Consider the following 13,668-nt stretch of genomic DNA (forward strand, 5'->3'; position numbering starts at 1 on the left):
ATACCAGGATGAGGGGAGCATATACCAGGATGGGGGAGCATATACCAGGATGAGGGGAGCATATACCAGGATGAGGGGAGCATATACCAGGATGGGGGAGTATATACCAGGATGAGGGGAGCATATACCAGGGTGAGGGGAGCACATACCAGGATGAGGGGAGCAGATACCAGGATGGGGGAGCATATACCAGGATGAGGGGAGCGTATACCCTGATGGGGGAGCATATACCAGGATGAGGGGAGCATATACCAGGATGAGGGGAGCATATACCAGGATGGGGGAGCATATACCAGGATGAGGGGAGCATATACCAGGATGAGGGGAGCATATACCAGGATGGGGGAGCATATACCAGGATGAGGGGAGCATATACCAGGATGAGGGGAGCATATACCAGGATGGGGGAGCATATACCAGGATGAGGGGAGCATATACCAGGATGAGGGGAGCACATACCAGGATGAGGGGAGCATATACCAGGATGAGGGGAGCACATACCAGGATGAGGGGAGCGTATACCCTGATGGGGGAGCATATACCAGGATGAGGGGAGCATATACCCTGATGGGGGAGCATATACCAGGATGAGGGGAGCATATACCAGGATGAGGGGAGCATATACCAGGATGGGGGAGCATATACCAGGATGAGGGGAGCATATACCAGGATGAGGGGAGCATATACCAGGATGGGGGAGCATATACCAGGATGAGGGGAGCATATACCAGGATGAGGGGAGCACATACCAGGATGAGGGGAGCATATACCAGGATGGGGGAGCATATACCAGGATGAGGGGAGCATATACCAGGATGAGGGGAGCATATACCAGGATGGGGGAGCATATACCAGGATGAGGGGAGCATATACCAGGATGAGGGGAGCATATACCAGGATGGGGGAGTATATACCAGGATGAGGGGAGCATATACCAGGGTGAGGGGAGCACATACCAGGATGAGGGGAGCAGATACCAGGATGGGGGAGCATATACCAGGATGAGGGGAGCGTATACCCTGATGGGGGAGCATATACCAGGATGAGGGGAGCATATACCAGGATGAGGGGAGCATATACCAGGATGGGGGAGCATATACCAGGATGAGGGGAGCATATACCAGGATGAGGGGAGCATATACCAGGATGGGGGAGCATATACCAGGATGAGGGGAGCATATACCAGGATGAGGGGAGCACATACCAGGATGAGGGGAGCACATACCAGGATGGGGGAGCGTATTCCTTTATATCTGAAGTCTTGTACCCCTGCTCCCATCTGTGGCTACTCTCTGCTGCCCCCCCCCCCCCCCTCCCGCTCTCTGTACGAGTTGTTTTTTGTAAACTAAAACTTCAGTGTTCAGGGTAAATTGCCATGTTGGCATTTTGCAATAAATAAGTGGGTTTTGGTTTGCAGTTTGGGTACTCGGTCTCTAAAAGATTTGCCATCGCTGTTGTACATTACTTCAATATAATGGGGTCGGAGACAGCGTGTGCACATACCACAAAGAATCTGCATAACTAATCATATGCAAAATAGCTGCAAGTCAAATTTATGTATGAGATATCCAAGATGATTGTCTATAAAATCATCACATTCGAAGCAGTAGTAGAAGTGAGATATGGAGCCTGAAAGTCAAAAGTTGAAAACATTGTTACACTTTTGTTCTCCAGTGTAAACACTGAAAGTGAAGGACCCTTGCGCAGGACCTGTGACTGCCCACCTCCCCCTACATCAGACTCCAGGCATCAGGACCAGATAATGTATTGTTATTCATAGATGTCAGCATCCCGCTGACCATCATAGGAGGTCTAAGATGCCAGTCACAAGGGCCTTAAGAGAGTACATAGTACAAAATCCACCATTCATAAAGGATCAGGACAGGTGAACTTGAAGTAACGAGAGGAAAAAATATGGGGGGGGGTCTCGGGGTCTTACTTCCCTGTCGTGCCCTCTGCAAATAGACTCCCGCCCTGACAAGGGCATTCCCCAAGTATAGGTCTACTACACGGTGCCCATGACAAGTATAGCCTCCCTGAGTAATGTGTCTTCCTTTCCCAACGCGTTTCCTCCCCTGTTCAGAGGGTTCATCAGGGAAAATAGCTCAGGTTCATAAAGGTCTCCTGCAGTGGCTGGTCTGACCTTCCTATATGATAAGTGTCCCAGTGTGAGGGTAAAAGATCACTCCTCTCGTTACTTCAAGTTCACCTGTCCTGATCCTTTATGAATGGTGGAAAATCAGGACACAACAATTGGGTGAGATTGTACCATTTTATTACATGCACTGGTATTTTTGAGCACTTTATAATTTTTTGTCTGTTTATTGTCTTTTTATCATATAAATTAAAGGTTAAGTTTTATCAGATTTAGAAGCTGGCTACGCTAGATGGCGGATATATGTACTAGTCAGAGTAATTTAGAGCAAACTGCTCAGATTTGAATTGCTGAGTATACTATATATGGAAATCACAGTACGGGCACCATTTGTTGTATTGTACAGATTGATTAATATTCCAACATAGAATAAGTTATGTAGAAGATCACAATCAAGAAGAAAACAAGAATAATGCAACAGTTATAATAATGAACGGGAACACATGGGCTACTTGCACAGTGAACAAGTCTGTATGATCATGTTCACACACCACCAAGAAACCTGAGTTTACATTTTTTGCAAAAAACGTATCAACCAAATACCCTGTTATTTACATCTTTTACTAGCACTTGCGGATTACTGCAAACATTTTTTCAAACTGAGTGTTTTTGGTTTTACCATTCTCTTTTGTGTCTTCAGGTTTCTTGGTGGTGTGTGAACATGATCATACAGACTTGTTCACTGTGCAAGTAGCCCATGTGTTCCTGTTTCCATAATTGTTCTCTTGTGTCTACAAGACTGGGGAGTTCCACCACTCCTCTTGGGCTATCTGCACAAAAGCTGTTCTACCCTGTATGCACACATGGATTTTTCCTCTCTGAACCCTGTTCACACAGGTAATATACAGATGATCAGGTTTTTAAATACATCAGATAGGGATTGCATACATTAGTTAGGACTGCTCTGATAAGGGTATACCGTGAAGATTGGTAGAGCAGCTTAGTATACATTTTTTGCAAAAAACGTATCAACCAAATACCCTGTTATTTACATCTTTTACTAGCACTTGCGGATTACTGCAAACATTTTTTCAAACTGAGTGTTTTTGGTTTTACCATTCTCTTTTGTGTCTTCAGGTTTCTTGGTGGTGTGTGAACATGATCATACAGACTTGTTCACTGTGCAAGTAGCCCATGTGTTCCTGTTTCCATAATTGTTCTCTTGTGTCTACAAGACTGGGGAGTTCCACCACTCCTCTTGGGCTAGCTGCACAAAAGGTGTTCTGCCCTGTATGCACACATGGATTTTTCCTCTCTGAACCCTGTTCACACAGGTAATATACAGATGATCAGGTTTTTAAATACATCAGATAGGGATTGCATACATTAGTTAGGACTGCTCTGATAAGGGTATACCGTGAAGATTGGTAGAGCAGCTTAGTATACATTTTTTGCAAAAAACGTATCAACCAAATACCCTGTTATTTACATCTTTTACTAGCACTTGCGGATTACTGCAAACATTTTTTCAAACTGAGTGTTTTTGGTTTTACCATTCTCTTTTGTGTCTTCAATAATAATGAACGGGTATAAGAATATAATGTTCAAAAAGCAGGAGCAAAGTGAAAAGTATGAATGGCACTAGGTAATCTCGCAACAAACGGTTCACTAACAGACGTTGGATCCCAATTCAGACTCGTGTAGCACGTATAAGACCATCAGCATGCGGGTGGTGCTCCACTCAAAAGTAATAAACAAATGTAAAAAAAGGAAGAACTAGATGTGGCACTCAGCCAGGTTGGCTGCAAATCAATGTCATTTATTCATCATAGCAACGAAACAGACATAGTAAGGAGAGGCGGCTGGTTGAGGGTAGCGGTGCGGGGACAACTGGACCCGTGGAAGCGCACAAGCGCGAAACGGCCGTTGTCCTCTCCTTACTCCCCGCACCGCTACCCTCAACCAGCCGCCTCTCCGTACAATGTCTGTTTTGTTGCTATGATGAATAAAGGACATTGATTTGCAGCCAACCTGGGTGAGTGCCACATCTAGTTCTTCCTTTTTTGACATAAGAATATTATGGAGTGCCGAGAAATGCCTTCAATAGCTTGTGTCATGGGGATTCTGGTACATATGAATGTGGAAGATGGAGACATCTGGCACCTCAACACAAGTTTCACCACTCGCTGGTCTTATACGGGAATGAGAATATAAAAAGCGTCTAACACCATTGAAATTATACAGGCCGCCATGCCATAATAAGGGCAAACGTGGCAGCAGGTGCCACAAAATCTGCAGACTCCAGTCCATGGGCATGCACATTAGCAAAATAATACGTTGGCACTAATACATACCAGGAAGCTAGAAGTTAGTCTGTGTGTAACAGCCGCCGCTTACTGTGCACTGGGTGGTGACTGATAGCACGCGAAAACAGCTGTATGACTGAAAGCTGGCGGCTCCCAGGAGTAATATAGTTCATTTTCTACAGGGCACCGAACTTTCAATACCGTGGCCGAGCACCTTCATAACACTATTAATCTGCAGATTAACCTTATATACTCAAACTAGTATTATCTGACATGTCAGGTTCCCTTTTCTTATATAAAAAAATCTATAAATGTAACCATAACCTTGCTAACCTGTAGAACAAAGTTGTCAGATCATTTTTTGCCACAAAGTAAATGTTGTTAAAGCAAAACCCAAGAAGCAATGGCAAATTGCCGTATATTTCAATTTCATCCCACTTGGAATATTTCTTTCATTTTCAGTACATTATATAGTGAAATGAAAGTTGTCATTGAAAACTACAAGCTGTCCTGCAAACAATTTGCTCTGTTGATAGAAAAAGCAAAGTAGTGTGATGTAGGTTAAGTAAAGATCAATCATGGAGTAAAGTTGCAAAACACAGTCAAAGAAGAGAGTAAAATGAAAACATGGTGGACTATACATAGAGCCAAGCGTGTATAACAGTAAGTCGGCATAGTAACAATATGTTTCATGCATTCTTTACCTTTTTCAGATGCTGGTGCGAGGTCAATAAAGCTTCGACATTTCTCACCTACAAATAGAAAAGAAACGGTCAATGCATCATTCATTTTACGTAAGTTTACAATCTACAAGTTGTATACAACCTTAAAAGGTTATTCCCCCAAAAAAACAAGTTACTCCTTATCCAGAGAATAGGGAATAACTTGATGATTATTGGTGGTCTGCTGTTCCCCTTCGTGATCCTGGGGATTGGCCTCTAGAATCCCGTGACTCATGGTTCCCATCAGGGCTGTGGAGTCGGAATTGGAGTCATAGAGTTGGAGCCCATTTTGGTGGAGTCAGAGTCGGAGTCGGTTTCATGGAAATTTCGGAGTCGGAGGATTGGCTTACCGACTCCACAACCCTGGTTCCCGTGGTTTTAGAAGTGCGTATGTTCAGTTTCCATTCCTTTCACTGGCTATGTGACCGCCAGAAACAGCTGAGTTCTGCACTTGGCAGACCCATAAACAATGAATAGAACGGAAACTGCACATCTGCACTTCTAAACCATAAGTGGAGGGGCCACAAAGCCTTGTATTCACGGTTTTCAGGATTGCTACAGTGCTTTGAGGTCTACAGTGAACAAATAGTTATTCTATAGTTATTATATAGTTTTTTTGTGAATAACTCTTTCAAGTAGCACTGCTCCTCCTCCTCCTCCCATCAAAGTTTTTATCCCTATATATTGCAGTTATCATATTATGCAGCACTGTGTACTTACAATTGTCCATTTAGTCTTTCTACCGAAATAATTCTTCTGCTCTATGTAGAAACAGAAAATCCCTTGTCCCTGCATGATTCATCCCCTTTTCAACTCATGACACAGCTGCTCCCTCGTTCCCGTTTTCAGTGATGCCTCATACAGGGAAAAGAGACCTCCTGCTCCTACATATAGCTTAGAAGGATTGGACTTGTCAGTTTTTAACCATTTGATGTCATAAATCTAATGGAAAAGAGAAGAATTAGCTGGGTAGAAGAGCAAAATGAGCAATTGTAAGTACACAGTGCTATAAAATATGATGATTGCAATATATTAAGAGGATTCAAATTTTTATGGCAGGATCAGGAACGCTTCTTTAAAGGACAATTATACCATAAGAATCAGACATGTAAACACATTAGTTTATGTGTGGGAGTGATGTGGTGATCGCCGGCCTCTCTCCTGCACCCCTTTATAACCACTCCGGGTGACCATTTTTTGGGTCTAACTGAGGTATGTGTTACTAGGCTATTATTATCCTGCCTGCACCTTTATTCCAGCTATTGTGTGTGGCAGATATATATATATACATATATTCTTTGATCATACCATCTATTGGGGTAACGGAGTTATTGATATTCCTGTATTATGAGTGTGGAGCATGACTATCATGCATGATATATAAGATTCCATTAAATTTATGTCATGACTCACATAAACGATGTGTATTATCCTTAGCCACTGATCACCCATCCCATCCATCTTGTTTATATGCACTATGGTCTTATCCACCGTTCTAATCTGGTTTTAAATAAAAAATATCATGTGTTTCAATAAAGTTATATATTTTTACATTTAATTATTGGCCTTTGGATCATCCTTTGTTCTTTTGGGTTACATTAGTTTATAGGTCTTAAGATGGAAAGAAAATTTACCTGAAATGAGACATTTTTAAAGTGCTTGTCTAGAGAATGTGAATTATCATCTATCTGTTGGGTAGGTGATACTGTAACTTGCTGATCAGTGGGTGCCCCAATGTTGGGAGCCACACCAGCCAGCAGATAGGGGAATTTGTATCCTTAACAGAGCATTTTTATCCCATTCATTCCCATTTTTTACCCCATTCATTCTCTAAGGGGCTGTTTGATAAAGCCCAGCACAGCACTCAGCAAACCCATAGGGAATAAAGGGATCAGAGGTCAAGTATGCACACGGTCACTGCATTCTAATGAAAAGTTCCCTGTTCTGCTGATCGGTATGAATTCCAGTGATCAGCAAATCATCACTTGTTTTCACTGGGCAAACCTTAGTTACACAGTAAGTTATTTTAATCACAAGTGTAAAAACAAGTGGCCAAAATGTTTTTTTTTGTTTTGCTTTTACTCTTCTTAGAAAGAGTTAATGAAATGTAATAAAATGTGTGTACCCAAAAATGGTACCAATGTAAATGTAACAAAACGAAGGGAAAGACAGAAACTCTCCATACAATTCAGCAGTTAAAAAAAAAGAATGTAATGGCCAATTTTCACAAATGAGAAGAAGTAACACTCATATTGTCAGAGCTCGCAGAGAGGATGGTATTACAGGGTAGCGGTCGTCACATATACATCCCCTAACAACTGCCAAAGAACTTTACCGGACGGTAATATGTCTTTAAATAGGTCATTTTCTGAAATGTCTCTCACAGCATTGTGAGCAGGCTGGCAGATGCAGTGACAGACAGGAGGCAGATCAAGGGTTAACAGGTTTTAATAAAGCAGGGAGTTATTCCACGCAGGGAGGTAGGAAAAACATGAGGTAAAATGCAGGCAGAACAGAGAATACAGGGGTTTGGTTAAAGGAAAATAACCACAGGAATAACAAAGAAAGTCGTTCTCAAAGAAGTCACTTATCCATCGGGCGTCTTCCTGACAAACGGTCCCGGAGTAGATAATGGCGCCAACAGCCATTGGCACAATGCGGATCCGGTGTGTTCCTGAAGAAGGCGATGATATGTTCCTGGCTGGCAACGTTGAGTCTTTGGAATGTCCCATGGAGTCTTCAGTAATGAGACTCCAGTGGCGGCAATGTATAGGCCGCAGTCCTGTCAAGAGTAAGCGAAACTTGGCGAATATGCACCGGGGATTCAGGAATCAGTACCTGGTCCACGTCTCAGTATCTGTCAGGCCGCACACGCGCAGCACTGACCGTTATAGAGCGATTGGCACCTCGAGGTCTGGGAGCCAACCTGCACATGGTGGGCATCTCATCAGAGTCTCTGTGGTAGGTTTCTCTCATGGACGGGTGCGCGTCTCAGCTGCTAACAGTCCCTAAAGCAGGAGCTCTCACTCTCCCCAGCCTCATGCTGTGCCTTCCTACCCATTCTGACTGTTCCCACACGCTGCGCTGCCCCTGGTAACACTTAGCCATGCCCCCTGTCAGCCAGTGTAAAGCTCAGTCCGGTTGCCTAAACTTTCCCCCATACAACAGAGGAGACAGCCCTGAAAGTTCAGGACCTGACCCAATAAAGGCACCCCCAGCCCGGTTTCTCTTCTTACAGCATGAAGGAATAAAGAATAGCATAAAGTAGTGCTATGTACCTGTGAAGAATGAGGTGGGTGGTCCCGGTCTTGATAAGGAATTATGCACGCACAGTGACGCACCTGCTGGCATGATTGATATATCACAGGCGTGAATCTGTCATTGTCAACAGGCTTCCTTGACACATGCATATTACAAAGATACAGTTGAGTGTTTCTTACTTTTGATACAATGAATACTGCTAGAACTGACTTCTAATGGCATATTCTTGGCCGTGAGTGCCATGTAGGATGTCAGTCAAGCCCGAAGGCTGCAGGTTGCATGAGTCCCTTGGGATATTGGGACTGCCGACAGGTAGTACATGATACTTGTGTGTTTAGGCTATGAATGTGATGACAGGCTGACAGCAGATACCTACAGTACAGACCAAAAGTTTGGACACACCTTCTCATTTAATGATTTTTCTGTATTTTCATGACTATGAAAATTGTACATTCACACTGAAGGCATCAAAACTATGAACTAACACATGTGGAATTATACATGTACTGTATAAGGCTACTTTCACACTAGCGTTTTTTTTAATACGTCGCAATGCGTCGTTTAGGGGAAAAAATGCATCCTGCAAAGTTGTTTTTGCCCCATAGAGTAACATTACCGACGCATTGTGATGTATTGACACACGTCGCAACTGTCGTGCGACGGTTGCGCCATGTTGTGGCGGACCACCGGGAGCGAAAAAAGGTTGAATGTAACGTTTTTTGCTGCCAACGGACCGCTTTTTCCAACCGCGCATGCGCGGCCGGAACTCCGCCCCCACCTCCCCGCACCTTACAATGGGGCAGCGGATGCGCCGGAGAAATGCATCCGCTGCACCCGTTGTGTGGCGCATCAAACGCTAGCGTCGGAATCTCGACCCGACGCAATGCGACGGGCCGAATCTGACGCTAGTGTGAAAGTAGCCTAAGAAAACCTGGGTTCACACTTTGGATATTATGTAACTTAAAACATTAAAGGGGTTTTCCACTACGAGGAAACTTTATTCAAGCACTAGTTGTGCTAATGTTAGGATGCAGCTTCTGCTAGCCGGTTTATCGTGTTACCACAAGCATGTGATTTGCCTCTCAATAGAACACTTAAAGAAGATGCTGAAAATCTAGTCCCACGTGACCTCAAGTGTGAAAATCTTATGTTTGTGGTCACTATACAACAAGAGCCAAATTATAACAGTGTGTATGTTATGCACTGTTAGTATTCAGCAAACTGCTTGCCAAAAGTTTTCCCTGTGGTAGAAAAAAAACTTTCAAGGGTTTTTACAGTCTACACAGTCCAAAATGTCTTAGCAGTCAACAGTACAATGTTTGTATTATTATTATTATTATTTATTTATATAGCACCATTGATTCCATGGTGCTGTACATGAGAAGAGGTTACATACAAGTTACAGATATCACATACAGTAAACAAACTAACAATGACGGACTGATACAGAGGGGCGAGGACCCTGCCCTTGCGGGCTTACATTCTACAGGATTATGGGGAAGGAGACAGTAGGTTGAGGGTATCTCACAAAAGTGAAATCTCTTCGAGATGACCGCCTAAAATTTCATTGAAAATTTGTCTTTTAAAGTGTGATGCCTATATACATAATATAAGGTGGAACTGAAAATCAGTCAAAAAACTAATTGGTATAAGGACTGGTTCTGCTCTTTTGAAGATATTTTGCAATATGTAAAGCTATATCAATATTTATTGTTTGTACTGCATTTGTTTTTCATGTCCTATTAAATAAAACATTTAGTGTTGACTATTCCTGAATCTGGATAAAAATGACATTTTACCCTTGGGCTGTTTTCAGCAATGGTATTATTAATGTAAAATAAGCAATAATGCAGGAAGCATAATAGTATTAAAAAGTATTTGTGACAAATTATACAATTGACTTTTTATCAAGATTTTAAGACATACATTTTGGAAAAATATGTACAAAAAATAGAGAAGTAGCAATAAATTTGTATTTAAAATTGAAAGCATGGTAATTGGGTAGAGATTGATTCCATAGGCAGCTGGTAGCTGGCTACAGTGTACCCAATGATTTCACTTCCAGTTTGACCATATAATGGGCTTTGCTTCTATCAAGCTTGAAAGAGCTTGGTTGAGCGGTGCCTCTTCAAAGAAACAGTAACTGAAATGGCTGAAAACAGAAGAGCTTTACCTTTTCTTTCTGAATATACAGCAGGTGAAATAAGTAACCAATTTTCTAAGTAAATATATTTCTAATGGTGCTATGGATATGAAATTCTCACCAGGTATAAGTAACAACTAGGGTTGAGCGACTTTTACTTTTTTAAGGTCGAGTCGAGTTTTGCGAAACCCGACTTTCTCAAAAGTCGAGTCGAGTGAAATCAGCCGATTATCGCGAAAAGTCGGGGTCGGGGATCGACCGAAACACGAAACCCAATGCAAGTCAATGGGAAATATGTAATCCGTACTGCGAGATTTTCTCGCAGGCTTGCAAAACCGACATACGGACATACAATGGATCCATGTGCTCAAAAAATCATAAAAACATATGTACTGTCTGCATTATAGCAGAGCTCCTGCCTGTAAAATATTTTAACCCCTTCAGATGGATTTACATCGTGGGACGTGACAGATCATCGGAAGGTATAGGATATTGTTGGTTTATTATTTTTAATTTGTTACAGGTCGAGGGTCTTCAGGTGGATTGAGAGTGGAATAAAATATTACAACAACCTGTGTGTTTATTTCATTAAAATACTTTGCAATATTGTGTGTGTGTTTTTTTTTTTTAACCATTTCATACTATTGGATTAATAATGGATAGGTGTCATAATTGACGCCTCTCCATTATTAATCTGGCTTAATGTCACCTTACAATAGCAAGGTGACATTAACCCTTCATTACCCCATATCCCACCGCTACACGGGAGTGGGAAGAGACTGGCCAAGTGCCAGAATAGGCGCATCTTCCAGATGTGCCTTTTCTGGGGTGGCCGGGGGCTGATGTTTTTAGCCAGGGGGGGCCAATAACCATGGACCCTCCCTAGGCTATTAATATCTGCCCTCAGTCACTGGCTTTACCACTCTGGCAGAGAAAATTGCGCGGGAGCCCACGCCAATTTTTTCCGCGATTTAACCCTTAAATTTAATAGCTACAGCGCCCAAATTTTGCACATACACACTACTAACATTAGTAGTGTGTAATATGCAAAAAAATGGGAATATAACATGGTTTACTGTAAGTAAACCATGTCTCATATCATGTCGGGTTTAGGAAGGAGAAATGAAAAGCCGGCAATTGAATTACCGGCTTTTCTGCTATATCGCGCTGAAGTAAATATAAATATATACTGTATATGTATATATGTGTCTCAATGACATATATATATATATATATATATATATAAATGGCACTGAACGCGTCATACGAAACCCGACCTTGGTGCGAAGATCGCCGACCGCATGGCCGATCCCACACTAGGATCGGGTTGGGTTTCATGAAACCCGACTTTGCCAAAACTCGGCGACTTTTGAAATTGTCCGATCCGTTCCGCTCAACCCTAGTAACAACCCATCCAATCCACACAGGCAAAGAAATCAAACCGTAGATTTCCATAAATTAAGTTATGTGTAATAATTTGAAATGACATAGGGAAAAATTATTGAATACATGAAGTAAGAGAGGGGCAAAAAGCCACGGAAAGTCATGACTAGAGTTGAACGACTTTTACTTTTTTAGGATCGAGTCAGGTTTCGCGAAACCCGACTTTGTTAAAAGTCGGGTCGGGTGAAATCGGCCGATTATTGCGAAAAGTCGGTGGCTGACCGAAACACGAAACCCAATGCAAGTCAATGGGGAATCAAAGTCGTCAGTGAGTGGAGGACAGGAAAACACCTACAGTGCCCATTTTAATGCCAAAAACATCAATTCTTATTTCTTAAGCTTGTCAATCTTAATTTACTTTATAATAATAGTTAGGCTTTGAAAACAAGGGGTCATTTGGCTAAAGTTGTGGGGGGGTAGGGCTGGCTCAAGATTTTCGTGGGCCCAGAAAACGCAGAATACGTCACGGCGGTGGAGCAGGGAGAGGTAAGTATTTCAACTTTGCAAGTGCTGTGATCCTGAGCAAGCAGGGGGGGCCCACTCGTTGGCGCTGGCAACGAGTATGCCCCACCACCTGATGAAGTAACCTGCACTTTCATCTGCACCTTCCTCTTTGTCCCCGTGTAAGGTGGTATAGTATGCGGGAAGGGGAACCTGACTTTCAGCAGGGTCATATTCAGGCTGTGTAGAGTGCAAGAGGAATGTAGTGGTCTGGGTCAATGTACCAGCAGACTCATCTAGCAGTGGCTGGGCAATGCGCAGGATGAGGAGGAAACACAGATATAAGCCCAAATAATAAAGTAGGCTAAATGCTGTTCAAAATTGGTAACAGGACTAAACAGGCGGCATTGCTTGGTTCAGTGGAGGACAACTGTAATGAGTGGCGCAGACAAAGTTTGTAGGCCCACAATAAAGAAGTAGTCTAAATGCAGTTCAAAATTGGTAACAGGACTAAACAGGCGGCATTGCTTTGTTCAGTGGAGGACAACTGTAATGAGTGGCGCAGACACAGTTTGTAGGCCCACAATACAAAAGTAGGCTAAATGCAGTTCAAAATTGGTAACAGGACTAAACAGGCGGCATTGCTTTGTTCAATGGAGGACAACTGTAATGAGTGGCGCAGACACAGTTAGTAGGCCCAAAATAAAAAAGTAGGCTAAATGCAGTTCAAAATTGAACTCATCATCTTTCTCCTATCTCACGTATCCCCCCCTACCTGACCTATCTATTATGGTAAACGGCATCACGCTCTCTCCCGCACCTGAAATCCGCTGCCTCGGGGTAACTCTCGACTCTGCCCTGTCCTTCAAACCGCACGTCCAAACTCTTGCCACCTCCTGTCACCTCCAACTCAAAAATATTGCCAGAATCCGTTCCTTCCTCAGCCCACAATCTACCAATACTCTTGTGCATGCCCTCATCATCTCCCGCCTCAACTACTGCAACACCCTCCTCTGTGGCCTCCCCGTTAACTCTCTTGCACCACTCCAGTCTGTCCTCAACTCTGCTGCCCGGCTAATCCACCTCTCTCCTCGCTACTCCCCTGCTTCTCCCCTCTGCAAATCCCTCCACTGGCTCCCCATTCCCCAACGAATCCAGTTCAAACTACTAACCCTGATCTACAAAGCCATCCACAACCTGTCCCCTCCCTATATCTCTGAACTAATCTCCCAATATCTTCCCTCACATAATCTCCGA

At 43.0% G+C, this 13,668-nt stretch overlaps 1 protein-coding gene across 2 annotated transcripts in view; it reads right to left on the reverse strand.

Annotated features, from left to right (window-relative positions):
- GSG1L (GSG1 like) overlaps nucleotides 1–13,668 on the reverse strand; it is a 343,105-nt gene that overhangs the window by 200,839 nt on the left and 128,598 nt on the right. For both annotated transcript variants that reach the window (XM_069733959.1, XM_069733958.1), the window contains exon 2: nucleotides 5,106–5,153. In XM_069733959.1, coding sequence (XP_069590060.1) covers nucleotides 5,106–5,153 — 48 coding nt within the window. The remainder of the gene's footprint in view (nucleotides 1–5,105; nucleotides 5,154–13,668) is intronic.

This window comes from Ranitomeya imitator, chromosome 7, assembly GCF_032444005.1.
Source record: "Ranitomeya imitator isolate aRanImi1 chromosome 7, aRanImi1.pri, whole genome shotgun sequence".
In the NCBI taxonomy this organism is placed as follows: Eukaryota; Metazoa; Chordata; class Amphibia; order Anura; family Dendrobatidae; genus Ranitomeya; species Ranitomeya imitator.